Below are 26,828 nucleotides of genomic sequence, written 5' to 3'. Positions count from 1 at the left end.
CCCAGTCAGACCTGTTATAAAGGACCAGGTCTCTCATACCATCCACCCCCCAGTCAGACCTGTTATAAAGGACCAGGTCTCTAATAACCCCCAGTCAGACCTGTTATAAAGGACCAGGTCTCTCATACCATCCACCCCCCAGTCAGACCTGTTATAAAGGACCAGGTCTCTCATACCATCCACCCCCCAGTCAGACCTGTTATAAAGGACCAGGTCTCTCATACCATCCACCCCCAGTCAGACCTGTTATAAAGGACCAGGTCTCTCATACCATCCACCCCCCAGTCAGACCTGTTATAAAGGACCAGGTCTCTAATAACCCCCAGTCAGACCTGTTATAAAGGACCAGGTCTCTAATAACCCCCAGTCAGACCTGTTATAAAGGACCAGGTCTCTAATAACCCCCAGTCAGACCTGTTATAAAGGACCAGGTCTCTAATAACCCCCAGTCAGACCTGTTATAAAGGACTAGGTCTCTAATAACCCCCAGTCAGACCTGTTATAAAGGACCAGGTCTCTAATAACCCCCAGTCAGACCTGTTATAAAGGACCAGGTCTCTAATATTCTCCAGTCAGACCTGCTATAAAGGACCAGGTCTCTCATACCATCCACCCCCCAGTCAGACCTGTTATAAAGGACCAGGTCTCTCATACCATCCACCCCCCAGTCAGACCTGTTATAAAGGACCAGGTCTCTAATAACCCCCAGTCAGACCTGTTATAAAGGACCAGGTCTCTAATAACCCCCAGTCAGACCTGTTATAAAGGACCAGGTCTCTAATAACCCCCAGTCAGACCTGTTATAAAGGACCAGGTCTCTAATAACCCCCAGTCAGACCTGTTATAAAGGACTAGGTCTCTAATAACCCCCAGTCAGACCTGTTATAAAGGACCAGGTCTCTAATAACCCCCAGTCAGACCTGTTATAAAGGACCAGGTCTCTAATATTCTCCAGTCAGACCTGCTATAAAGGACCAGGTCTCTCATACCATCCACCCCCCAGTCAGACCTGTTATAAAGGACCAGGTCTCTCATACCATCCACCCCCCAGTCAGACCTGTTATAAAGGACCAGGTCTCTCATACCATCCACCCCCCAGTCAGACCTGTTATAAAGGACCAGGTCTCTAATAACCCCCAGTCAGACCTGTTATAAAGGACTAGGTCTCTAATAACCCCCAGTCAGACCTGTTATAAAGGACCAGGTCTCTAATAACCCCCAGTCAGACCTGTTATAAAGGACTAGGTCTCTAATAACCCCCAGTCAGACCTGTTATAAAGGACCAGGTCTCTAATAACCCCCAGTCAGACCTGTTATAAAGGACCAGGTCTCTAATAACCTCCAGTCAGACCTGCTATAAAGGACCAGGTCTCTCATACCATCCACCCCCCAGTCAGACCTGTTATAAAGGACCAGGTCTCTCATACCATCCACCCCCCCCCAGTCAGACCTGTTATAAAGGACCAGGTCTCTCATACCATCCACCCCCCAGTCAGACCTGTTATAAAGGACCAGGTCTCTCATACCATCCACCTCCAGTCAGACCTGTTATAAAGGACCAGGTCTCTCATACCATCCACCCCCCAGTCAGACCTGTTATAAAGGACCAGGTCTCTCATACCATCCACCCCCCAGTCAGACCTGTTATAAAGGACCAGGTCTCTCCTACCATCCACCCCCCAGTCAGACCTGTTATAAAGGACCAGGTCTCTCATACCATCCACCCCCCAGTCAGACCTGTTATAAAGGACTAGGTCTCTCATACCATCCACCTCCAGTCAGACACATAACAAGAGAACAAAAGACAAGCACAACACAACTGTGATTCAGACATGGATTGCACAATGCAATCTGCTCTAAAGTCAAGAATACAAGTGGTGTTTCTCCCTCTCACCTGGTAGAATATGCGTAGATTGTCACTTGGTTCCTCAAGTGTGTGTTCTTGTTTCATCTGAAACTCTGAACTGCTGAAGGAGTCTTTCACAGCTACAGAGAGAGGGAAGAAACGTGTTCCACGTTTAAAGGGATTATTTAATGTGTACCATGTTTAAAGGGATTCTTTAAGGTGTTCCATGTTTAAAGGGATTCTTTAAGGTGTTCCATGTTTAAAGGGATTCTTTAATGTGTACCATGTTTAAAGGGATTCTTTAAGGTGTTCCACGTTTAAAGGGATTCTTTAAGGTGTTCCATGTTTAAAGGGATTCTTTAAGGTGTTCCATGTTTAAAGGGATTCTTTAAGGTGTTCCATGTTTAAAGGGATTCTTTAAGGTGTTCCATGTTTAAAGGGATTCTTTAAGGTGTTCCATGTTTAAAGGGATTCTTTAAGGTGTTCCATGTTTAAAGGGATTCTTTAAGGTGTTCCATGTTTAAAGGGATTCTTTAAGGTGTTCCATGTTTAAAGGGATTCTTTAAGGTGTTCCATGTTTAAAGGGATTCTTTAAGGTGTTCCATGTTTAAAGGGATTATTTAATGTGTACCATGTTTAAAGGGATTCTTTAACGTGTTCCATGTTTAAAGGGATTCTTTAAGGTGTTCCACGTTTAAAGGGATTCTTTAAGGTGTTCCATGTTTAAAGGGATTATTTAATGTGTACCATGTTTAAAGGGATTCTTTAAGGTGTTCCATGTTTAAAGGGATTATTTAATGTGTACCATGTTTAAAGGGATTCTTTAACGTGTTCCATGTTTAAAGGGATTATTTAATGTGTACCATGTTTAAAGGGATTCTTTAACGTGTTCCATGTTTAAAGGGATTCTTTAAGGTGTTCCACGTTTAAAGGGATTCTTTAAGGTGTTCCAGGTTTAAAGGGATTCTTTAATGTGTACCATGTTTAAAGGGATTCTTTAAGGTGTTCCACGTTTAAAGGGATTCTTTAAGGTATTCCATGTTTAAAGGGATTCTTTAAGGTGTTCCATGTTTAAAGGGATTCTTTAAGGTGTTCCATGTTTAAAGGGATTCTTTAAGGTGTTCCATGTTTAAAGGGATTCTTTAAGGTGTTCCACGTTTAAAGGGATTCTTTAATGTGTACCATGTTTAAAGGGATTCTTTAATGTGTACCATGTTTAAAGGGATACTTCAGGATTTTGGTAATGAGGCCCTTTATCGACTTCCCCAGAAATCAGATCAACTCGTGGATACTACTTTTATTTCTCGGTGTCCAGTATGAAGGATCTTGCTAACTATCACTGGCACAATTGCTAACTAATGTTCGATAGCAGATACCACAGACTTCCAGTCATTGTGCTAACGCTAGTTAGCATTGGCTCACAAAACTACCTCTTAACTTCCTTTAAACCGGACGCAAAGACATCAAAATGATATTCATTTAAACATGGTATATGTTAAAGTATCCCTTTAAATTGACACCATTTAGTGAGCTTCTACAAATTACAACAGTCCGCCTGTGTGCGAGTGCGTCGTCCGGCCCGTGTCTCACCTACGGTCTGAGTGGGTCTGAGGGAGCAGGGCTTAGGGTCGGAGGTCAGGCTGCTAGCGTCAGCGTTCCGTGTGGCGAGGGGTTTGGCCACAGGGGCCGTCGACCTATCACTGGGCTCGCCTGTCCAACGCAGTGTGAACTGGAGAGTAGGACCCTTGGAGAACGTCTCAAACGGAGGGAGGAGCTACAGAAAGTGGGGGAGGGAGAGAGAGAGAGACAAAGACATGAGTAAAGGGAAGTGCTGACCTCTTCCTGTCTGTTCAGAGAGGAAGACCAGGGGCCTGGGAAGAGGAATTACACACTAGTGATGCACCCTATACAAAACTTCTGTACTTTTTTTATACAATAATTTTATTTTCGGTACTTCTGCCAAATGTGTCTCACGGATCAAATTTGTTTATCAACGCAGTCGATGTCCCCCACGGAGTGCACCGTGCCTGTCGCCACTTAGCCTGTACTTGAAGTCTAGGCTGCATCATGTTAACTCTCCACTTAGCCTGTACTGGGAGTCTGGACCTTGTCATGTTAGCTCCCCACTTAGTCTGGACTGAGAGTCTGGACTGTATCATGTTAGCTCGCCACTTAGCCTGGACTGTATCATGTTAGCTCCCCACTTATTCTGGACTGAGAGTCTGGACTGTATCATGTTAGCTCCCCACTTAGCCTGTACTGAGAGTCTGGACTGTATCATGTTAGCTCTCCACTTAGCCTGTACTGAGAGTCTGGACTGTATCATGTTAGCTCTCCACTTAGCCTGTACTGAGAGTCTGGACTGTATCATGTTAGCTCTCCACTTAGCCTGTACTGAGAGTCTGGACTGTATCATGTTAGCTCCCCACTTAGCCTGTACTGAGAGTCTGGACTGTATCATGTTAGCTCTCCACTTAGCCTGTACTGAGAGTCTGGACTGTATCATGTTAGCTCCCCACTTATTCTGGACTGAGAGTCTGGACTGTATCATGTTAGCTCCCCACTTAGTCTGGACTGAGAGTCTGGACTGTATCATGTTAGCTCTCCACTTAGCCTGTACTGAGAGTCTGGACTGTATCATGTTAGCTCCCCACTTAGTCTGGACTGTATCATGTTAGCTCTCCACTTAGCCTGTACTGGGAGTCTGGACTGTGTCATATTAGCTCCCCACTTAGTCTGGACTGTATCATGTTAGCTCTCCACTTAGCCTGTACTGGGAGTCTGGACTGTATCATGTTAGCTCCCCACTTAGTCTGGACTGTATCATGTTAGCTCCCCACTTAGCCTGTACTGGGAGTCTGGACTGTATCATGTTAGCTCTCCACTTAGCCTGTACTGGGAGTCTGGACTGTATCATGTTAGCTCCCCACTTAGTCTGGACTGTATCATGTTAGCTCCCCACTTAGCCTCCACTGGGAGTCTGGACTGTATCATGTTGGCTCTGCACTTAGCCTGTACTGAGAGTCTGGACTGTATCATGTTAGCTCCCCACTTATTCTGGACTGAGAGTCTGGACTGTATCATGTTAGCTCCCCACTTAGCCTGTACTGAGAGTCTGGACTGTATCATGTTAGCTCTCCACTTAGCCTGTACTGAGAGTCTGGACTGTATCATGTTAGCTCTCCACTTAGCCTGTACTGAGAGTCTGGACTGTATCATGTTAGCTCTCCACTTAGCCTGTACTGAGAGTCTGGACTGTATCATGTTAGCTCCCCACTTAGCCTGTACTGAGAGTCTGGACTGTATCATGTTAGCTCTCCACTTAGCCTGTACTGAGAGTCTGGACTGTATCATGTTAGCTCCCCACTTATTCTGGACTGAGAGTCTGGACTGTATCATGTTAGCTCCCCACTTAGTCTGGACTGAGAGTCTGGACTGTATCATGTTAGCTCTCCACTTAGCCTGTACTGAGAGTCTGGACTGTATCATGTTAGCTCCCCACTTAGTCTGGACTGTATCATGTTAGCTCTCCACTTAGCCTGTACTGGGAGTCTGGACTGTGTCATATTAGCGCCCCACTTAGTCTGGACTGTATCATGTTAGCTCTCCACTTAGCCTGTACTGGGAGTCTGGACTGTATCATGTTAGCTCCCCACTTAGTCTGGACTGTATCATGTTAGCTCCCCACTTAGCCTGTACTGGGAGTCTGGACTGTATCATGTTAGCTCTCCACTTAGCCTGTACTGGGAGTCTGGACTGTATCATGTTAGCTCCCCACTTAGCCTCCACTGGGAGTCTGGACTGTATCATGTTAGCTCTCCACTTAGTCTGGACTGTTTCATGTTAGCTCCCCACTTAGTCTTGACTGTATCATGTTAGCTCCCCACTTAGTCTGGACTGTATCATGTTAGCTCTCCACTTAGCCTGCACTGGGAGTCTGGACTGTATCATGTTAGCTCTCCACTTAGTCTGGACTGTATCATGTTAGCTCCCCACTTAGTCTGGACTGTATCATGTTAGCTCTCCACTTAGCCTCCACTGGGAGTCTGGACTGTATCATTTTAGCTCTCCAGTTAGTCTGGACTGTATCATGTTAGCTCCCCACTTAGTCTGGACTGTATCATGTTAGCTCCCCACTTAGCCTCCACTGGGAGTCTGGACTCCAGTTCATCTGACTGGATCAGGAGCCTAACTATTGAACAGAGTAGTAGCTGAGTTCATCTGACTGGATCAGGAGCCATGCTGGGACTTGTTAATATACCTTTTATTTATTTACATTTAACTTTATTTAACTAGGCAAGTCAGTTAAGAACAAATTTCTCTTATTTACAATGAGGGCCTGCCAAAAGGCAAATGGCCTCCTGCGGGGACGAGGGCTGGGATTAAAAATGATATATACACACACACACACATATAATATATATATATATAAAAAAATATAGGACCAAACACACATCACGACGAGAGACAACACAACAGTCCATAAAGAGAGACCTAAAGACAACAACATAGCAAGGCAGCAGCACATGACAACACAGGTATTGTTTTGGTTTGGAGTAACGTGATACTAAACCTGGTTTCCAAGTCCAAATTGTGGTCTGGTGACAACACACACACACACCTTTCCATCCAGGTTCGTTTCCCAGGTGGCTCTCTTCTTGTTGACAGGACAGTCCACCATCTGCTGCATAGACACCTCATACTCTCCATCTAACAACTGCAGACGCCTACACACACACGAAAACATTAACAGCAATAGATACAGCCCATCTAACAACTGCAGACGCCTGAAAGGAGGAAGGGACATTGGCCGTCTTCCAGAGCTTCAGATCGGTGATGCAGAGTGAGTCGGTTTTTGTAAAGAAAGTTGATTTCTAGACGGCCAACTGCAATGCAGTTGTTGTGGACCAAGCCCCACAGTCCACCAGAGACGCGGAACAAGCCCCACAGTCCACCGGAGGCGCGGAACAAGCCCCACAGTCCTCCAGAGACGCGGAACAAGCCCGCCAGAGACGCGGAACAAGCCCCACAGTCCTCCAGAGACGTGGACCAAGCCCCACAGTCCTCCAGAGACGTGGAACAAGCCCCACAGTCCTCCAGAGACGTGGAACAAGCCCCACAGTCCTCCAGAGACGTGGACCAAGCCCGCCAGAGACGTGGACCAAGCCCCACAGTCCTCCAGAGACGTGGACCAAGCCCCACAGTCCTCCAGAGACGCGGAACAAGCCCCACAGTCCACCAGAGACGCGGAACAAGCCCCACAGTCCACCAGAGACGTGGACCAAGCCCCACAGTCCACCAGAGACGCGGAACAAGCCCCACAGTCCTCCAGAGACGTGGAACAAGCCCCACAGTCCTCCAGAGACGTGGACCAAGCCCGCCAGAGACGTGGACCAAGCCCCACAGTCCTCCAGAGACGTGGACCAAGCCCCACAGTCCTCCAGAGACGTGGAACAAGCCCCACAGTCCTCCAGAGACGTGGAACAAGCCCCACAGTCCTCCAGAGACGTGGACCAAGCCCCACAGTCCTCCAGAGACGTGGACCAAGCCCCACAGTCCACCAGAGACGCGGAACAAGCCCCACAGTCCACCGGAGGCGCGGAACAAGCCCCACAGTCCTCCAGAGACGCGGAACAAGCCCGCCAGAGACGCGGAACAAGCCCCACAGTCCACCGGAGGCGCGGAACAAGCCCCAAGAGTAGTAAACCAACTATAATTCAGACAAGGGAGGACATTCAGGACAGTCCTCACTTGTTAAAGGCTATTTTAGGGTTAGGTTTAGGGGTTAAGTTTAAGGGTTAGGTTTAGGGGTTAGGGGTTAAGTTTAAGGGTTAGGTTTAGGGGTTAGGGGTTAAGTTTAAGGGTTAGGTTTAGGGGTTAAGTTTAAGGGTTAGGTTTAGGGGTTAAGTTTAAGGGTTAGGTTTAGGGGTTAAGTTTAAGGGTTAGGTTTAGGGGTTAGGGGTTAAGTTTAAGGGTTGGGGGTTAAGTTTAAGGGTTAGGTTTAGGGGTTAGGTTTAGGGGTTAGGTTTAAGGGTTAGGTTTAAGGGTTAGGTTTAGGGGTTAGGGGTTAAGTTTAAGGGTTAGGTTTAGGGGTTAAGTTTAAGGGTTAGGTTTAGGGGTTAAGTTTAAGGGTTAGGTTTAGGGGTTAAGTTTAGGGGTTAGGTTTAGGGGTTAGGGGTTAAGTTTAAGGGTTAGGTTTAGGGGTTAAGTTTAAGGGTTAGGGGTTAAGTTTAAGGGTTAGGTTTAGGGGTTAAGTTTAAGGGTTAGGTTTAGGGGTTAGGGGTTAAGTTAGGGGTTAAGGGGTTAGGTTTAGGGGTTAAGTTTAAGGGTTAGGTTTAGGGGTTAGGGGTTAAGTTTAAGGGTTAGGTTTAGGGGTTAGGGGTTAAGTTTAAGGGTTAGGTTTAGGGGTTAGTTTAAGGGTTAGGTTTAGGGGTTAAGTTTAAGGGTTAGGTTTAGGGGTTAGGGGTTAAGTTTAAGGGTTAGGTTTAGGGGTTAGGGGTTAAGTTTAAGGGTTAGGTTTAGGGGTTAGGGGTTAAGTTTAAGGGTTAGGTTTAGGGGTTAGGGGTTAAGTTTAAGGGTTAGGTTTAGGGGTTAGGGGTTAAGTTTAAGGGTTAGGTTTAAGGGTTAGGTTGAGGGGTTAGGTTGAGGGGTTAGGTTGAGGGGTTAGGTTGAGGGGTTAGGGGTTAAGTTTAAGGGTTAGGTTTAGGGGTTAAGTTTAGGGGTTAAGTTTAAGGGTTAGGTTTAGGGGTTAAGTTTAAGGGTTAGGTTTAGGGGTTAGGGGTTAAGTTTAAGGGTTAGGTTTAGGGGTTAGGGGTTAAGTTTAAGGGTTAGGTTTAGGGGTTAAGTTTAAGGGTTAGGTTTAGGGGTTAAGTTTAAGGGTTAGGTTTAGGGGTTAAGTTTAAGGGTTAGGTTTAGGGGTTAAGTTTAAGGGTTAGGTTTAGGGGTTAAGTTTAAGGGTTAGGGGCTAAGTTTAAGGGTTAGGTTTAGGGGTTAGGTTTAGGGGTTAGGGGTTAAGTTTAAGGGTTAGGGGTTAAGTTTAAGGGTTAGGTTTAGGGGTTAAGTTTAAGGGTTAGGTTTAGGGGTTAAGTTTAAGGGTTAGGTTTAGGGGTTAGGGGTTAAGTTTAAGGGTTAGGTTTAGGGGTTAGGGGTTAAGTTTAAGGGTTAGGTTTAGGGGTTAGGTTTAGGGGTTAGGGGTTAAGTTTAAGGGTTAGGTTTAGGGGTTAGGGGTTAAGTTTAAGGGTTAGGGGTTAAGTTTAAGGGTTAGGTTTAGGGGTTACGTTTAAGGGTTAGGGGTTAAGTTTAAGGGTTAGGTTTAGGGGTTAGGGGTTAAGTTTAAGGGTTAGGTTTAGGGGTTAGGGGTTAAGTTTAAGGGTTAGGTTTAGGGGTTAGGGGTTAAGTTTAAGGGTTAGGTTTAGGGGTTAGGGGTTAAGTTTAAGGGTTAGGTTTAGGGGTTAGGTTTAAGGGTTAGGTTGAGGGGTTAGGTTGAGGGGTTAGGGGTTAAGTTTAAGGGTTAGGTTTAGGGGTTAGGTTTAGGGGTTAGGTTTAGGGGTTAGGGGTTAAGTTTAAGGGTTAGGGGTTAGGGGTTAAGTTTAAGGGTTAGGTTTAGGGGTTAAGTTTAAGGGTTAGGTTTAGGGGTTAAGTTTAAGGGTTAGGTTTAGGGGTTAAGTTTAAGGGTTAGGTTTAGGGGTTACGGGTTAGGTTTAGGGGTTAGGGGTTAAGTTTAGGGGTTAGGGGTTAAGTTTAGGGGTTAAGGGTTAGGGAAAATAAGAAGTTGAATGGGAATCAAATTGTTGGTTCCCAGAAAGTCCTCAAGTATAGTAAGACATAGCTCTGTGTGTGTGTGTACCTGTTCTTATCAAACACAGTCATCTGAGCTACGAACGTCGTTTCTCCAACTTCTTCTTGTCTGACGGTGGAGCTTCTCTTCTTCCTGTTACACACATCCTCTGTACCAATACAAGACTGGGGTTAACACACACACACACACACACATCCTCTGTACCAATACAAGACTGGGGTTAACACACACACACATCCTCTGTACCAATACAAGACTGGGGTTAACACACACACATCCTCTGTACCAATACAAGACTGGGGTTAACGCACACACACACATCCTCTGTACCAACACAAGACTGGGGTTAACACACACACACATCCTCTGTACCAATACAAGACTAGGGTTAACACACACACATCCTCTGTACCAATACAAGACTGGGGTTAACGCACACACACACATCCTCTGTACCAACACAAGACTGGGGTTAACACACACACACACACACATCCTCTGTACCAATACAAGACTGGGGTTAACACACACACATCCTCTGTACCAATACAAGACTGGAGTTAACACACACACACATCCTCTGTACCAATACAAGACTGGGGTTAACACACACACACATCCTCTGTTCCAATACAAGACTGGGGTTAACACACACACACACACACATCCTCTGTACCGATACAAGACTGGGGTTAACACACACACACACATCCTCTGTACCAATACAAGACTGGGGTTAACACACACACACACATCCTCTGTACCAATACAAGACTGGGGTTAACACACACACACACATCCTCTGTACCAATACAAGACTGGGGTTAACACACACACACATCCTCTGTTCCAATACAAGACTGGGGTTAACACACACACACACACACACACACACACACCCTCTGTACCAATACAAGACTGGGGTTAACACACACACACATCCTCTGTACCAATACAAGACTGGGGTTAACACACACACACACACACACATCCTCTGTACCAATACAAGACTGGGGTTAACACACACACACACACACACACATCCTCTGTACCAATACAAGACTGGGGTTAACACACACACACACACATCCTCTGTACCAATACAAGACTAGGGTTAACACACACACACATCCTCTGTACCAATACAAGACTAGGGTTAACACACACACACACATCCTCTGTACCAATACAAGACTGGGGTTAACACACACACACATCCTCTGTACCAATACAAGACTAGGGTTAACACACACACACACACACACATCCTCTGTACCAATACAAGACTAGGGTTAACACACACACACACACACACACACATCCTCTGTACCAATACAAGACTGGGGTTAACACACACACACACACACATCCTCTGTACCAATACAAGACTAGGGTTAACACACACACACATCCTCTGTACCAATACAAGACTAGGGTTAACACACACACACATCCTCTGTACCAATACAAGACTAGGGTTAACACACACACATCCTCTGTACCAATACAAGACTAGGGTTAACACACACACATCCTCTGTACCAATACAAGACTAGGGTTAACACACACACATCCTCTGTACCAATACAAGACTAGGGTTAACACACACACACATCCTCTGTACCAATACAAGACTAGGGTTAACACACACACACATCCTCTGTACCAATACAAGACTAGGGTTAACACACACACACACACACACATCCTCTGTTCCAATATAAGACTGGGGTTAACACACACACCCTGTACCAATACTAGACTGGGGTTAACACACACACACATCCTCAGTACCAAATCAAGACTGGGGTTCACACACACACACCCTGTGCCAATACAAGACTGGGGTTCACACACACACACACACACACACACATCCTCAGTACCAAATCAAGACTGGAGTTCCCCCCACCCACATGTAGTTTAACTCCAGCACTAAGCCTACCTATATTCTCATTGGTCTGTCCATTGACCAGTCCGCTGTGCTGCGTCCTGCCTGGTCCAGACACTCTGAACAACAGGGAGTAGGACTTGACCGTGTGGCCGTTGCTGGCATCAAACTCACTACTGGACACCACCAGAGAAGGACAGGAGCCCGGCTTGGGCTGACTGCTGGGACTGCTGCTGTCTGGGTTCAGAGGCACCTGTTTCTTCCCTGTAGGAACCTGCTTCACTGGACAGCTCACATCCTGGAGGTGGGAGAGAACAGGGGGAGGGGAAATGTGTATGGGAGAGTGGGGAGAAAAGAGAGAAGAGGATGGGAGAGAACAGGGGAGTGGAAATGTGTATGGGAGAGTGGGGAGAAAAGAGAGAAGAGGATGGGAGAGAACGGGGGAGTGGAAATGTGTATGGGAGAGTGGGGAGAAAAGAGAGAAGAGGATGGGAGAGAACAGGGGAGTGGAAATGTGTATGGGAGAGTGGGGAGAAAAGAGAGAAGAGGATGGGAGAGAACGGGGGAGTGGAAATGTGTATGGGAGAGTGGGGAGAAAAGAGAGAAGAGGATGGGAGAGAACGGGGGAGTGGAAATGTGTATGGGAGAGTGGGGAGAAAAGAGAGAAGAGGATGGGAGAGATAGAGGGATAAAATGAGAGAAGATGTGAGCGCACACACACACACACACACACTTACATTTTTGTCACTTAGCAGACGCTCTCACACTCTCTCTCTCTTACCTTCCTCTTCTTGTGACAGACTTTAACCAGCAGCACCTCTAGAGAAACAGAGTTCTGCTCATTCTCTGAGGCTACGGATGACTTCTCTGTAGAGGGAATGAGAAGACAGTAACCGTCGGGATGAGAGGGGAATAAGAAGACAGTAACCGTCAGGATTAGAGGGGAATAAGAAGACAGTAACTGTCAGGATGAGAGGGGAATGAGAAGACAGTAACCGTCGGGATGAGAGGGGAATAAGGAGACAGTAACCGTCAGGATGAGAGGGGAATGAGAAGGCAGTAACCGTCAGGATGAGAGGGGAATAAGAAGACAGTAACCGTCAGGATTAGAGGGAATAAGAAGACAGTAACTGTCAGGATGAGAGGGGAATGAGAAGACAGTAACCGTCGGGATGAGAGGGGAATAAGAAGACAGTAACCGTCAGGATTAGAGGGGAATAAGAAGACAGTAACCGTCAGGATGAGAGGGGAATGAGAAGACAGTAACCGTCAGGATGAGAGGGGAATAAGGAGACAGTAACCGTCAGGATGAGAGGGGAATAAGAAGACAGTAACCGTCAGGATTAGAGGGGAATAAGGAGACAGTAACCGTCAGGATTAGAGGGGAATAAGGAGACAGTAACCGTCAGGATGAGAGGGGAATAAGAAGACAGTAACCGTCAGGATGAGAGGGGAATAAGAAGACAGTAACCGTCAGGATTAGAGGGGAATAAGAAGACAGTAACCGTCAGGATGAGGGGGGAATAAGAAGACAGTAACCGTCAGGATTAGAGGGGAATAAGAAGACAGTAACCGTCAGGATGAGAGGGGAATAAGAAGACAGTAACCGTCAGGATGAGAGGGGAATAAGAAGACAGTAACCGTCAGGATTAGAGGGGAATAAGAAGACAGTAACCGTCAGGATGAGAGGGGAATAAGGAGACAGTAACCGTCAGGATGAAAGGGAATAAGAAGACAGTAACCGTCAGGATGAGAGGGGAATAAGAAGACAGTAACCGTCAGGATGAGAGGGGAATAAGAAGACAGTAACCGTCAGGATTAGAGGGGAATAAGAAGACAGTAACCGTCAGGATGAGAGGGGAATAAGAAGACAGTAACCGTCAGGATTAGAGGGGAATAAGAAGACAGTAACCGTCAGGATGAGAGGGGAATAAGGAGACAGTAACCGTCAGGATGAAAGGGAATAAGAAGACAGTAACCGTCAGGATGAGAGGGGAATAAGAAGACAGTAACCGTCAGGATGAGAGGGGAATAAGAAGACAGTAACCGTCAGGATTAGAGGGGAATAAGAAGACAGTAACCGTCAGGATGAGAGGGGAATAAGAAGACAGTAACCGTCAGGATTAGAGGGGAATAAGAAGACAGTAACCGTCAGGATGAGGGGGGAATAAGAAGACAGTAACCGTCAGGATGAGAGGGGAATAAGAAGACAGTAACCGTCAGGATGAGAGGGGAATAAGAAGACAGTAACCGTCAGGATGAGAGGGGAATAAGAAGACAGTAACCGTCAGGATTAGAGGGGAATAAGAAGACAGTAACCGTCAGGATGAGAGGGGAATAAGGAGACAGTAACCGTCAGGATGAAAGGGAATAAGAAGACAGTAACCGTCAGGATGAGAGGGGAATAAGAAGACAGTAACCGTCAGGATGAGAGGGGAATAAGAAGACAGTAACCGTCAGGATTAGAGGGGAATAAGAAGACAGTAACCGTCAGGATGAGAGGGGAATAAGAAGACAGTAACCGTCAGGATGAGAGGGGAATAAGAAGACAGTAACCGTCAGGATGAGAGGGGAATAAGAAGACAGTAACCGTCAGGATGAGAGGGGAATAAGAAGACAGTAACCGTCAGGATGAGAGGGAATAAGAAGACAGTAACCGTCAGGATTAGAGGGGAATAAGAAGACAGTAACCGTCAGGATTAGAGGGGAATAAGAAGACAGTAACCGTCAGGATGAAAGGGAATAAGAAGACAGTAACCGTCAGGATGAGAGGGGAATAAGAAGACAGTAACCATCAGGATTAGAGGGGAATAAGAAGACAGTAACCGTCAGGATTAGAGGGGAATAAGAAGACAGTAACCGTCAGGATTAGAGGGAATAAGAAGACAGTAACCGTCGGGATTAGAGGGGAATAAGAAGACAGTAACCGTCAGGATTAGAGGGGAATAAGAAGACAGTAACCGTCAGGATTAGAGGGGAATAAGAAGACAGTAACCGTCAGGATGAGAGGGGAATGAGAAGACAGTAACCGTCAGGATGAGAAGGGAATAAGAAGACAGTAACCGTCAGGATGAGAGGGGAATGAGAAGACAGTAACCGTCAGGATGAGAGGGGAATAAGGAGACAGTAACCGTCGGGATTTAAACAAATAACGTGCATTTCATATGATTAAATTGATATTTGCCATCATCCCTACAAACATCAAGTTAAACACTTACCGACCATCATCCCTACAAACATCAAGTCAAACACTTACCGGCCATCATCCCTACAAACATCAAGTCAAACACTTACCGACCATCATACCTACAAACATCAAGTTAAACACTTACCGACCATCATCCCTACAAACATCAAGTCAAACACTTACCGGCCATCATCCCTACAAACATCAAGTCAAACACTTACCGGCCATCATCCCTACAAACATCAAGTCAAACACTTACCGACCATCATCCCTACAAACATCAAGTTACACACTTACCGACTATCATCCCTACAAACATCAAGTCAAACACTTACCGGCCATCATCCCTACAAACATCAAGTCAAACACTTACCGACCATCAGCCCTACAAACATCAAGTTAAACACTTACCGACTATCATCCCTACAAACATCAAGTCAAACACTTACCGACTTTATGAAAGAACCCAGTGAAGGTGAGTTGCAGGTGTGAAGCCAGGCTGGGGACAGAGTTATACAAGAGTTACTAAAAATACCTTAGATCTCATTCTTTCAGGTGTGAATGGGTGTTTTGGGACTATGGATATCAAGCACTTTGGGAGTTAAAGTAATAGTCCACTCAAAAACGATATTTTACTCATTGATACAGCCCCATTTTGTTTTGCAAGTCATTGGTTAAAGTACAGGACATTGGCCTGGAGAACTTTCAACAAGGAAAGTGTAGCAGGCCACATCATCCCTGTATCAACAGTGGACTAATGGAAAAAGACCAGAGCCGTGTTCGAATACCCATTCTAACATACTGTATACTACCTACTTAATGAGTACCCATACTAACATACTGCATACTACCTACTTAATGAGTACCCATACTAACATACTGTACACTACCTACTTAATGAGTACCCATACTAACATACTGTATACTACATCCTTAATGAATACCCATACTAACATACTGTATACTACATACTTAATGAATACCCATACTAACATACTGTATACTACATACTTAATGAATACCCATACTAACATACTGTATACTACCTACTTAATGAGTACCCATACTAACATACTGTATACTACCTACTTAATGAGTACCCATACTAACATACTGTATACTACCTACTTAATGAGTACCCATACTAACATACTGTATACTACCTACTTAATGAGTACCCATACTAACATACTGTATACTACCTACTTAATGAATACCCATACTAACATACTGTATACTACATCCTTAATGAATACCCATACTAACATACTGTATACTACATACTTAATGAATACCCATACTAACATACTGTATACCCATACTAACATACTGTATACTACATACTTAATGAATACCCATACTAACATACTGTATACTACATACTTAATGAATACCCATACTAACATACTGTATACTACATACTTAATGAATATATACTATTAGTAAAAATGTAAGTAAACTGTAAACAAACAGTATCCTTTCAGTTGAGCGTTCGCCCGTCTGCAGGAAGTTGATTCTGTTGCTATGCAACCTCTTGTTAGCATAACAAATAACTAGCTAGACATTTTACGACTTCGGGTGTGTTCATAAATTCAAATCTGGACTGCCAGAGTTGTGTTGTCAGATTGTCTGTTTGTAAATTCAGAGTGTTTGGCTCTCAAAGTGTTAACCCTAGTGGGTTAACCCTAGTGGGTTAACTGCCTGTTCAGGGGCAGAACGACAGATTGTCAGCTCGGGGATTTGAACTTGCAACCTTCCGGTTACTAGTCCAATGCTCTAACCACTAGGCTAACCACTAGGCTACCCAGCCGCCCCAGTTAGTGTGGTTAGTATCGGAACACAGCTCTGGAAGATGATGGTCTGTTTACCTGTGTGCCTTCTGCTCAGCCCTCTTCTTCTCCACTCTGTACAGCAGGTGATCCACCCTGGAGGACTTCCTGACCCCCCCCCAGAGAACCCCCAGGGTTAATAGACAGGACACACTGGGGATTTACACTGCATCTCTGAGGCTGTGTCCTCCTCCTCCTCCACACTTGTGTTGCATACTCCCCGTCAAGGATTTAACCACGCTGGAAAGGTGCTCCACCCACTGCTCCACCCACTGCCCCACCCACTGCCCCACCCACTGCCCCACCCACTGCTCCTACAACCATCCAATGATGTTAAATCCAAGACAGGAAGTATGAAAGTGGGAGAATCAGACGACACCACTAAATGAAGATATATATCATCGTAAAGTGAGGATGTATTCAACCCACTGAGCTCTGTACACTCCTTGAAAATGGAGTGAAAATGGCAGATTTTGGGGGTATTTATAAATCTCCTAAACTGTAACAGTGGCTGTACGGTAAGACGCTATACATGACGTCAGAGCTCAGTGTCTGTACAGTAACATGACATCAGAGCTCAGTGTCTGTACAGTAACATGCTATACATGATGTCAGAGCTCAGTGTCTGTACAGTAACATGACATCAGAGCTCAGTGTCTGTACAGTAACATGATGTCAGAGCTCAGTGTCTGTACAGTAACATGCTATACATGATGTCAGTGTCTGTACAGTAACATGCTATACATGATGTCAGAGCTCAGTGTCTGTACAGTAACACGCTATACATGAGGTCAGAGCTCAGTGTCTGTACAGTAACATGATGTCAGAGCTCAGTGGCTGTACAGTAACACGCTATACATGAGGTCAGAGCTCAGTGTCTGTACAGTAACATGCTATACATGAGGTCAGAGCTCAAGTGTCTGTACAGTAACATGACGTCAGAGCTCAGTGTCTGTACAGTAACACGCTATACATGAGGTCAGAGCTCAGTGTCTGTACAGTAACATGACGTCAGAGCTCAGTGTCTGTACAGTAACATGACGTCAGAGCTCAGTGTCTGTACAGTAACATGCTATACATGACGTCAGAGCTCAGTGTCTGTACAGTAACATGACGTCAGAGCTCAGTGTCTGTACAGTAACATGCTATACATGATGTCAGTGTCTGTACAGTAACATGCTATACATGACGTCAGAGCTCAGTGTCTGTACAGTAACATGACGTCAGAGCTCAGTGTCTGTACAGTAACATGCTATACATGACGTCAGAGCTCAGTGTCTGTACAGTAACATGCTATACATGACGTCAGAGCTCAGTGTCTGTACAGTAACATGACGTCAGAGCTCAGTGTCTGTACAGTAACATGCTATACATGACGTCAGAGCTCAGTGTCTGTACAGTAACACGCTATACATGAGGTCAGAGCTCAGTGTCTGTACAGTAACATGACGTCAGAGCTCAGTGTCTGTACAGTAACATGCTATACATGACGTCAGAGCTCAGTGTCTGTACAATAACATGCTATACATGACGTCAGAGCTCAGTGTCTGTACAGTAACACGCTATACATGAGGTGAGAGCTCAGTGTCTGTACAGTAACATGACGTCAGAGCTCAGTGTCTGTACAGTAACACGCTATACATGAGGTCAGAGCTCAGTGTCTGTACAGTAACATGACATCAGAGCTCAGTGTCTGTACAGTAACATGCTATACATGACGTCAGAGCTCAGTGTCTGTTCAGTAACATGCTATACATGACATCAGAGCTCAGTGTCTGTTCAGTAACATGCTATACATGATGTCAGAGCTCAGTGTCTGTTCAGTAACATGCTATACATGACGTCAGAGCTCAGTGTCTGTTCAGTAACATGCTATACATGACGTCAGAGCTCAGTGTCTGTTCAGTAACATGTTATACATGACATCAGAGCTCAGTGTCTGTACAGTAACATGCTATACATGATGTCAGAGCTCAGTGTCTGTTCAGTAACATGCTATACATGACATCAGAGCTCAGTGTCTGTACAGTAACATGACGTCAGAGCTCAGTGTCTGTACAGTAACATGCTATACATGTCAGAGCTCAGTGTCTGTACAGTAACATGCTATACATGATGTCAGAGCTCAGTGTCTGTACAGTAACATGCTATACATGACGTCAGAGCTCAGTGTCTGTTCAGTAACATGCTATACATGACATCAGAGCTCAGTGTCTGTACAGTAACATGCTATACATGTCAGAGCTCAGTGTCTGTACAGTAACATGCTATACATGTCAGAGCTCAGTGTCTGTTCAGTAACATGCTATACATGACGTCAGAGCTCAGTGTCTGTACAGTAACATGCTATACATGACATCAGAGCTCAGTGTCTGTACAGTAACATGCTATACATGACGTCAGAGCTCAGTGTCTGTACAGTAACATGCTATACATGACGTCAGAGCTCAGTGTCTGTACAGTAACATGCTATACATGACGTCAGAGCTCAGTGTCTGTACAGTAACATGACGTCAGAGCTCAGTGTCTGTACAGTAACATGCTATACATGACGTCAGAGCTCAGTGTCTGTACAGTAACATGCTATACATGACGTCAGAGCTCAGTGTCTGTACAGTAACATGACGTCAGAGCTCAGTGTCTGTACAGTAACATGCTATACATGACGTCAGACCTCAGGCTCTGTGCTTCACAGCTCTGTATGGGTTTTGACTGACAGCCGTTATGAACTAGAGCCCCGTACGTGACCAGAAGTTGTCCCCATCCCTGTCCCTAATTGGGCAACTTTTGTAAATGTTTTGTTGACCGAGGGAAGGAAATGCTGTGAATGAAGAGGACTCAAATGTATTTAAAAGATGAGACGTTGAGGACTATAATAAACACTGCTTTGATGTGATACAAGCAAACCAATCATTTCCAGATGATAAAACTCATGTCATATACACAGTGTCAACACATTCCAAGATGACATGGCGTCATACCCTGGGTTGTTCCGTTCAGAATGAGCCGGGTTTGTCACCTCGGCACATGCACCAGAATGCACTCACGACTCCTTCCTACAGGCACCAGAATGCACTCACGACTCCTTCCTACAGGCACCAGAATGCACTCACGACTCCTTCCTACAGGCACCAGAATGCACTCACGACTCCTTCCTACAGGCACCAGAATGCACTCACGACTCCTTCCTACAGGCACCAGAATGCACTCACGACTCCTTCCTACAGGCACCAGAATGCACTCACGACTCCTTCCTACAGGCACCAGAATGCACTCACGACTCCTTCCTACAGGCACCAGAATGCACTCACGACTCCTTCCTACAGGCACCAGAATGCACTCACGACTCCTTCCCACAGGCACCAGAATGCACTCACGACTCCTTCCCACAGGCACCAGAATGCACTCACGACTCCTTCCTACAGGCACCAGAATGCACTCACGACTCCTTCCTACAGGCACCAGAATGCACTCACGACTCCTTCCTACAGGCACCAGAATTACCATCAGATTCCCTGAATTGCCCTGTGAAAGCTTAACATTGTATTAATATCATATTTTATAACTTAGCTAGGTCATGTTGACCATAGAACAAGCTTTCAAATGATGCCCATCTGACCCAGATGGCGATTTACAATAGAGAGCGTTTTTGGATTGCGTAAACAACAGTAATAGAATGATGGAGGGGATGCAGGGTTGTGTTCCTAACAAAACAACAAGTGTGCTTTGCTCTAGTTCCTCAACGGCACCGAGAGGAGAGATCAAAAAAAGCACCTTGTAGTTGAAGACTTCTTTCAGACATAAAAGTGCATTGAAATGACTTAGGAACTGTGAACACTTTGGAGAGGTGTGTGGACATTTGATTCTAGATATCACTATAATCAAGAAGAACTCAGGGCCCCAAATATCACTATAATCAAACGATATGCAAAACAGCTAATATAACTTAACTTAACACACCCTTTCTCATTTACATAGAGAAAGATATGGCCATTAGCCGACCAGCCTACACGTACATCGTCTCATTTCAGCAGACAATGGTCCTGTGTGGTTCAGTTAGGAAGAGTGCAGCGCTAGCAACAACGGTCCTGTGTGGTTCAGTTAGGAAGAGTGCAGCGCTAGCAACAATGGTCCTGTGTGGTTCAGTTAGGAAGAGTGCAGCGCTAGCAACAATGGTCCTGTGTGGTTCAGTTAGGAAGAGTGCAGCGCCAGCAACAATGGTCCTGTGTGGTTCAGTTAGGAAGAGTGCAGCGCTAGCAACAATGGTCCTGTGTGGTTCAGTTAGGAAGAGTGCAGTGCTAGCAACAATGGTCCTGTGTGGTTCAGTTAGGAAGAGTGCAGCGCTAGCAACAATGGTCCTGTGTGGTTCAGTTAGGAAGAGTGCAGCGCTAGCAACAATGGTCCTGTGTGGTTCAGTTAGGAAGAGTGCAGCGCTAGCAACAATGGTCCTGTGTGGTTCAGTTAGGAAGAGTGCAGCGCTAGCAACAATGGTCCTGTGTGGTTCAGTTAGGAAGAGTGCAGCGCTAGCAACAATGGTCCTGTGTGGTTCAGTTAGGAAGAGTGCAGCGCTAGCAACACGGTTCATTTTCAATTCCCACAGGGATCACTGGTTTTCAAGAACATCAAATCTGTGATGATGCATCATGGGTAAATTGATCTACAAAATAATAAACAAGTAGTTATATGATGCAAGGTGATTTGTAGATCAGTCAATCTGTAGTCACCTGCAACGTTGAACAAGTCCATAGACATACAGATGTATGTGTACATTACATCACTCAGTGAAACAGCAGGGGCAGCCCCCTCCTACACTATGCAGCCCCATGGCGGTTGGCCCTCTGTTAAGATAACAGCATACTGAACCCCCCCACACACACACACTCTCCCCTGTAGTAATCCAACAGGGTTAAACCCTACCAACTCTTCAGGTTCTGAGGTCGTTGGGTTCACGGTCATTATGTCTGCTGCTCATGTAGGCTATTTTAAAAGACTGGAAACTCATCAAACTCGCTTCATGAGTATGCTGAGAGTGCCTAACATGTCAATGTACATGTGAAAACATTTAACAGAGAGAATCAACACCTTCATGCAGGTGTAAGAATACGTCCAAGAGAAATACACAGCGCAGAGTTTGAGAGGACGAGAGGACGAGAGGACTAAAAACCAAATATAACACTAAAAATGGTCAATAGGGAATTGTCAATGTAAATAGGAGTTGGTTTTCAGTTCAACAGCCGTTTAAGAATGTGTGGAATGTCACTCCTGAACTCAGAGCTTCGTTCTGTACAGTCCGGAGCAGGATACTGGTTATTTGGCCATTGGTCCAGTCATACTGCAAGGAGTTTGGATTGGTCAACCCCTAGGCTATAAAACAGCATCCTGTTCCTTTGTTCGGGGGGGAGAAAAGCTGAGAGGGGAGACTGAACATCTGAACATCTACCTCCCAGCATTACATCTTGATTTGTCCTTCTCAAATAAACCTATTTTTCCTCCCCTTGATTTGCTGTGGAGTTTGTGTTATTGAAGAATAACCTAAATGGCTAAGGCAGGTTTTTACCGTGTGCCGTTGGTTCTGGAGTTTCTGTGGGACATGTAGGTGAGGGTTCTGTGCAGAAATATGGGCTGAAAATACAACAACAAAATGACAAGGGAAAAAAAACTATTAGAAATCTGCACTTGCATCTTCTGCACTTTGACAGAAATGTTGCAACTGATTGTCCAATGACCAAACAGATTGTCCAATGACCAAACAGATTGTCCAATGACCAAACAGATTGCCCAATGACCAAACAGATTGCCCAATGACCAAACAAATTGTCCAATGACCAAACAGATTGTCCAATGACCAAACAGATTGTCCAATGACCAAACAGATTGTCCAATGACCAAACAGATTGTCCAATGACCAAACAGATTGTCCAATGACCAAAAGAAGGCCATTCTATCTAGTGGAACTGTGCAGCGCATCAACACTTTCCCCATCTTCAAAACAGACATCATTAACCAGCCATGTTACAGCTGGTTCAAGGTAAGTCTTTATCTGCTCAACAGAACGCTATTCTAGGAGGTACATGAAATGGTTACCATCTTCATAACAGACACACCATTAGAGGCCACAGACAGTAAAGAATGACAGGTGCTGAGAAGGTTTCCAACGTACCGCTATCAAGTTCCTTGTTCTGAGAAACCTGTAGATCTGGGTCGGTTCTGGAAACACAATAGACTGGTTGAACAGTCACTAAGTTCACAGTAAATTACATTGTTGACAATAACATTATATTGATAACAACAGACTGGTGGAACATCCACTAAGTTCACAGTAAATTACATTGACAATAACATGATATTGATAACAACAGACTGGTGGAACATCCACTAAGTTCACAGTAAATTACATTGACAATAACATTATATTGATAACAACAGACTGGTGGAACATTCACTAAGTTCACAGTAAATTACATTGTTGACAATAACATTATATTGATAACAACAGACTGATGGAACATTCACTAAGTTCACAGTAAATTACATTGTTATCAATATAATGTATAATGTTATTGTCAGACTATTTATCCTAGAAGGGTAATTATTGTTGGCTCTGAAACTGACACTGGGTCAACATTTATTAGCTTACAGTAAATTACATAAACAACAATCTTACTTGTATACTCGTACAGTAGAGTTCAGTACAGTAGAGTATTGTTCAGTTCATTAGAGTTCAGTACAGTAGAGTAGAGTATAGTTCAGTAGAGTATAATGCAGTACAGTAGAGTATTGTTCAGTTCATTAGAGTTCAGTACAGTAGAGTAGAGTATAGTTCAGTAGAGTATAATGCAGTACAGTAGAGTATTGTTCAGTTCATTAGAGTTCAGTACAGTAGAGTAGAGTATAGTTCAGTAGAGTATAATGCAGTACAATAGAGTATAGTTCAGTAGAGGATAGTTCAGTAGAGTAGAGTGCAGTATTGTATAGTTCCATATAGTATAGTTCAGTTCATTAGAGTTCAGTACAGTATACTCAACTAGTGTGCTCTACTGTATACTGTATGGAACTATACCTTTCTTTACTGTACTCTACTGTCCAAACATGTGAATCCAACTGTGGTTTGTGACTACTATGATTCCCCATTGTAGCCAATTTAATTGCAGAAATTCTGTTACCGATTTTTCTGAAATTCTGTTACCGATTTGATGACTGGATTTGGAGTTGTAATCACTTAATAATTCATTAAAAAAATGTATGTCAGTAAAAACACTCTAGCTATGTGGGTTTTTGATAACGGAATTTCAAGGGATGGTTTTCTTAAACTTACAGAAGGCAGAAACACTTACCCAAAACAAAATACACTGCTCAACAAAATAAAGGGAACACTTAAACAACACAATGTAACTCCAAGTCAATCACACTTCTGTGAAATCAAACTGTCCATTTAGGAAGCAACACTGATTGACAATAAATTTCACATGCTGTTGTGCAAACGGAATAGACAACAGGTGGAAATTATAGGCAATTAGCAAGACACCCCCAATAAAGGAGTGGTTCTGCAGGTGGGGACCACAGACCACTTCTCAGTTCCTATGCTTCCTGGCTGATGTTTTGGTCACTTTTGAATGCTGGCGGTGCTTTCACTCTAGTGGTAGCATGAGACGGAGTCTACAACCCACACAAGTGGCTCAGGTAGTGTAGCTCATCAGGATGGCGCATCACTGCGAGCTGTGGCAAGAAGGTATGCTGTGTTTGTCAGCGTAGTGTCCAGAGCGTGGAGTGGCAAATTCGCCACTGGCGCCCTGTGCTCTTCACAGATGAAAGCAGGTTCACACTGAGCACGTGACAGACGTGAGTCTGGAGACGCCGTGGAGAACGTTCTGCTGCCTGCAACATCCTCCAGCATGACCGGTTTGGCGGTGAGTCAGTCATGGTGTGGAGTGGCATTTCTTTGGGGGGCCACACAGCCCTCCATGTGCTCGCCAGAGGTAGCCTGGCTGCCATTAGGTACCGAGATGAGATCCTCAGACCCCTTGTGAGACCATATGCTGGTGCGGTTGGCCCTGGGTTCCTCCTAATGCAAGACAATGCTAGACCTCATGTGGCTGGAGTGTGTCAGCAGTTCCTGCAAGAGGAAGGCATTGATGCTATGGACTGGCCCGCCCGTTCCCCAGACCTGAATCGAATTGAGCACATCTGGGACATCATGTCTCGCTCCATCCACCGACTGTCCAGGAGTTGGCGGATGCTTTAGTCCAGGTCTGGGAGGAGATCCCTCAGGAGACCATCCGCCACCTCATCAGGAGCATGCCCAGGCGTTGTAGGGAGGTCATACAGGCACGTGGAGGCCACACACACTACTGAGCCTCATTTTGACTTGTTTTAAGGACATTACATCAAAGTTGGATCAGCCTGTAGTGTGGTTTTCCACTTTAATTTTGAGTGTCACTCCAAATCCAGACCTCCATGGGTTGATAAATTTGATTTCCATTGATCATTTTTGTTTGATTTTGTTGTCAACACATTCAACGATGTAAAGAAAAAAGTATTTAATAAGAATATTTCATTCATTCAGATCTAGGATGTGTTATTTTAGTGTTCCCTTTATTTTTTTGAGCAGTGTATAAGGGTTGATTTTAGGAGTCTTTACTTCCAACATGGTTGTGTTTTAATGCATTTCTAAAACCTTTTAATACTTTCTGGTAGATGTTTTCTAAGACCCCCTTTTCCATATGTTTGACCAGAAATCAAAGCCTTTGCTTATTCCTAATTTTTAGGATGGGAAATGGTTGAAAAATATATATATATATATACACACCTTTAAATTTTCCACAAATATAGACTTCCCATGTTGGTGATCATGGGTCCCTTTAACGTGAAAGTGACCCTATACATATTTATGTGTGTTGCATTAATAAATCAAATGTATTTATGAAGCCCTTCTTACATCAACTGATGTCACAAAGTGCTCTACAGAAACCCAGCCTAAAACACCAAACAGCAAGCAATGCAGGTGTAGAAGCACGTTAGTTAGTACACAGTTGCTACCATGCTGTGTTGTCATGTGTTGCTGCCATGCTATGTTGTCTTAGGTCTCTCTTTATGGACTGTTGTGTTGTCTCTCGTCGTGATGTGTGTTTGGTCCTATATTTTTATTTTAATCCCAGCCCCCGTCCACGCAGTGGGTCTTTTGCCTTTTGGTAGGCCGTCAATGTAAATAAGAATTTGTTCTTAATTAGTTAAAAGGTTCAATAAAAAAATTAAACAAATATTTAAAAGGCAGCACGTGCTCATTTCTTAAAGTAGTTCTGGCACATGTCATCTCTTCAGAGGAGGAAGTAAGCAAACACGTGGTAAAATAAATTAACTACAGTAGTTAGCTATAAATCTAAAATAGGGGTCAGATTTCTTTGTATACTGATGACTGTCAAATCATGTTGTCAGATGCTTTGAACATGACGTCTTTCTGGTGAAATGTGGTTCTAATTTTGTTTTTCGAAAGATGCCTCACAAGGGACACTACTATATAAACTAGATTAAATAGAGATTGATTGTAAATGACAATCTAGCAATAAAAAGATAGCTAATCATGCAACAACATTATATGACGACAATGACAGCAACTCACTTTCAAATGCCTGCAAGAACAACTCATGATCGGCTTGAACCAGTTCCATTTTCGGCTTCTTGGCTGCGGGCATCACAACTGCAGTTGTCTGGTGGTGGTAGACACGGCCGTTCGCTCTGCCGCCACCGGTACCAACGTATCCCACAACGGGACCCGACACGTTGTTGCCGCCGTCAGAAGAACCGTGCTTCTGGGGAGACATGGCCCAGGAAATACAAAATGTCCCAGGTATATTCCAAATATGGAAGAAAAAAAATGTCAAGTCCTTTGTCAAAACAAAGAGTAACGTTACCAAAAACGAGCAAGCTGAAGCTAGCCAGGCGGTGTTAGCCAGCAAAGTTAGCTAGCTATCTTCTTGTCAAATTAATGGAATAAACATTAGTCTTGTTGTAGAAATGCATTGTTTGTTGGCTAGAAAAAAGTTCGTCAGAGAAACTATTTCGATTAAATCGCAAGGACGCACGAAATTAGAGAAGTTAGCAAGCACCCAGCTATCTGTGTGTAGGTAGCTATGTTTCCTACTGAACGTCAGTTAGCTAGTTATGCTAACCCTGAGCTAGCTTGTTAGCTGGACCTGCTGAATCGCTGTAGATATCACAACAAATAAGGTGAGTTGGAAAGATGCCATGAAATAATGCTATGTTGGTTTGGTAAAGCTACA

The 26,828-nt window shown here is 44.5% G+C and overlaps 1 protein-coding gene across 1 annotated transcript in view; it reads right to left on the bottom strand.

The window, feature by feature from the left end:
- Positions 1-26,543, bottom strand: part of LOC139422354 (polycomb protein suz12-A-like) — a 36,297-nt gene extending 9,754 nt beyond the window's left edge. Inside the window, exons 1-11 of the mRNA XM_071173557.1 lie at positions 26,168-26,543; positions 22,712-22,758; positions 22,109-22,173; positions 16,591-16,659; positions 15,172-15,221; positions 12,317-12,402; positions 11,590-11,833; positions 9,693-9,792; positions 6,468-6,573; positions 3,437-3,620; positions 1,895-1,986 (exon numbers count right to left, since the gene is read on the bottom strand). Of these exons, the coding sequence (XP_071029658.1) occupies positions 1,895-1,986; positions 3,437-3,620; positions 6,468-6,573; positions 9,693-9,792; positions 11,590-11,833; positions 12,317-12,402; positions 15,172-15,221; positions 16,591-16,659; positions 22,109-22,173; positions 22,712-22,758; positions 26,168-26,369 (1,245 nt within the window). The 5' untranslated portion in view covers positions 26,370-26,543. The remainder of the gene's footprint in view (positions 1-1,894; positions 1,987-3,436; positions 3,621-6,467; positions 6,574-9,692; positions 9,793-11,589; positions 11,834-12,316; positions 12,403-15,171; positions 15,222-16,590; positions 16,660-22,108; positions 22,174-22,711; positions 22,759-26,167) is intronic.
- Between the last annotated feature and the right edge of the window lie 285 nt (positions 26,544-26,828).

This window comes from Oncorhynchus clarkii, chromosome 12, assembly GCF_045791955.1.
Source record: "Oncorhynchus clarkii lewisi isolate Uvic-CL-2024 chromosome 12, UVic_Ocla_1.0, whole genome shotgun sequence".
NCBI classification, from domain to species: domain Eukaryota; kingdom Metazoa; phylum Chordata; class Actinopteri; order Salmoniformes; family Salmonidae; genus Oncorhynchus; species Oncorhynchus clarkii.
The sequence above is the reverse complement of the archived record's forward strand: the minus strand, read 5'-3'. Positions and strand labels throughout refer to the sequence as shown.